The sequence below is a fragment of the Pteropus alecto genome, unplaced genomic scaffold (genome assembly GCF_000325575.1).
Source record: "Pteropus alecto unplaced genomic scaffold, ASM32557v1 scaffold39, whole genome shotgun sequence".
Classification (NCBI taxonomy): Eukaryota; Metazoa; Chordata; class Mammalia; order Chiroptera; family Pteropodidae; genus Pteropus; species Pteropus alecto.
Genome location: NW_006443568.1, coordinates 13,256,106 through 13,258,380, shown reverse-complemented (window position 1 = coordinate 13,258,380; position 2,275 = coordinate 13,256,106). Strand labels below are relative to the sequence as shown.

At 53.4% G+C, this 2,275-nt stretch overlaps 1 protein-coding gene across 1 annotated transcript in view; it reads right to left on the bottom strand.

Moving 5' to 3' along the window:
- KIF17 (kinesin family member 17) overlaps positions 1-2,275 on the bottom strand; it is a 33,183-nt gene that overhangs the window by 11,725 nt on the left and 19,183 nt on the right. Inside the window, exon 7 of the mRNA XM_015598812.2 lies at positions 1,885-1,994. Coding sequence (XP_015454298.1) covers positions 1,885-1,994 — 110 coding nt within the window. The remainder of the gene's footprint in view (positions 1-1,884; positions 1,995-2,275) is intronic.

The window sequence follows — 2,275 nt, the reverse complement described above, 5'->3', positions numbered from 1 at the left end:
AAAAACATAAATAAGCCAAAAGAACAGAATTAAAATTACCTACATGACACTGGGATGATTAATGGCTGGTGAAGATCATTCTGAATTTTTCTCTATGAATTTTTAACAGGTTAATGAATTATGTGTTGGTTTGTAGTCTATTTTCTCCACACAGCAATATATCATGAACACCTTTCCGCATCAACAAATAGGTTTTAACCAAATGGTCCTCAATCCAGTCCTTCCAATTTCCTTCTCTCTGGAGCCCTCTGCTCCCCTAATTTCCTGTCTCGTACCACACGGAGAACACTGAAGCCATTGGGTGTGAACTCCCTCACCTTCTCAGCCCCACATCTTCCTGTCCACATGCAAGTCTGCCTGGAAGCTCCATGTCCTCTTGTGACAGTGTACAAAACATCTGAAGCCAAGCCACCCCACTAGAGGACTTTGCTCTTTCAATCCCCAGCTCCCTCCTACCCCACGGATTTCTCCCTCGGTTCTAGACCATTCCTGGCAGTCTACACAACGTGATCGATTACTTCCAATTTTAAAAGCAATAAAAACTCTTCTTTGGCCCCACGAGTGCCTCCAGCTATATTGCCCAGTGCCTAGTAGGTGCTCAGAAAATGCTTGTTGATGCTTGAATGGGGGGCTGAAGTGCAAACCCAGACCCCTGAGTCTTGCTTGGTACTTGCTACACAATCCAATGATGAGACCCCTTTATGCAGAGGAAAGCTGCTAGTTAGTATACTCATTCTAGAGGTGTGAAATAGGCTCAGAGAGCTTAAGCCACCTGATCAAGGTCACAGAGCCTAAGGACAGGACTTGCAGAATATAAAAGCTAGGACCCTAGGAATCTCCTAGCCCCAATCCCACCACATATGGCTGGTGGACTAAAGCTCAGAGTCACATTCACAGTCACACTTCCGGCTGGTGGCTGAGCCGATTCCTAGCCCAGCACCCTCTCCATTACACGTGGGGGCCACCTCCCTTATCCTGAGCATCCTGCCTGGTTCTGGAATGGAAAGGAAAGTACAGTTCCAGGCACGTAGTAGGTGCTCAATAAATGCAAGAATCATACGTGAAAGAAAAAATGGTGGCGGTGGGGGGAGAGAAGACAGACGCCTTCGACTCTTCCTCCAAGTGTGGCTCGCAGACACTCCAGGTGAGAAAACAAACTTGGTGGCGGTGACCTCGGGCAGCAATGCTCAGATGCAGTGCCCACTGAGCTGCCTCACGAGGAGGAGGCAGGTGACACCCCATCTCCAGGGAAGGAGGACCCTCCAGCCCAAACAGCATCTCTTCTCTCTGATGACCACTAGGGGGCGGCAGCACCCTGCCTATCTGACAGCCAAGGTGCCGCACATCCAGTCAGCCTTCCTTGGGGAGGAAGCTTCCAGCCTCTGGCCAACCCTCCCCACTCCTACTGTTTTGTGACTACATCTACCTGTTGCTATGTGATTCCAAAACCTACTCTGAACCCCCAAAGTTTGGCCTCTCATTCTGTGGGCTTGGGCTCAGCTATCACCAAAGGCCCCCTCACCCTAACACTTCCCCAGCAGCCGGGTTCAGGGCTCCAGAGATGGACCTGATACCCTGACCTTGCCTCAGGAGCCCCCAGACCAGCAGGGGGAAAGGCAGAGAGTGAGCAGCTGAGCCCCCAGAATCCTCACAGAGGCCAGGACAGGGTCCATCCGGGGCCCACAATTGAGCCTCTGCCCGAACAGTAACAGCCTCCGCCTGTCATGGGCAGTACTTAGGGAATCTTAGGTCAATTTCCCCCAGCCTTCTAACCCACAAAACTGAGACCCCCCCCAGGCCTTACCCAGTCTCCCCCCTCAGAGGCTGGGCCCCAGGCCCTCACAACCTGGCTGGGACTTCCAGGGGCCTCAGGGCTGACCCCACCTGAGGTCATAGTCAAGTGGCAAAAGTCCAGCAGCAGACACATCCAGCCCCAGTCCCCACAGCACTGTCCCTGCTGGCATTAGGTTCTCCGCCAGGACAAAGCCAGGGCCCTAAAGGGACCTTCGAATGTCAAACCCCACCACGTGCCTGGGTCTCAGAATGTGGCCCTCAAGTGGCAGGAACCTCTGGAAACCAACAGAGCCTAGAGTCAGGGATGGAGCCTAAGCCAGGAGCCCCCAGGTGACAGCTTTTTCTGAGAGGCCAACACCCCAATTGTCCAGTGGTCAGATGAGCGCCTGAAGGCTCCCCATTGCCCGCCTTGGCTGCCCTGCCTTCGGCCCAGGCTTGCTGGCACCTGCTAAGGGGACCGACTCTTTCCGCTCTGACTCCC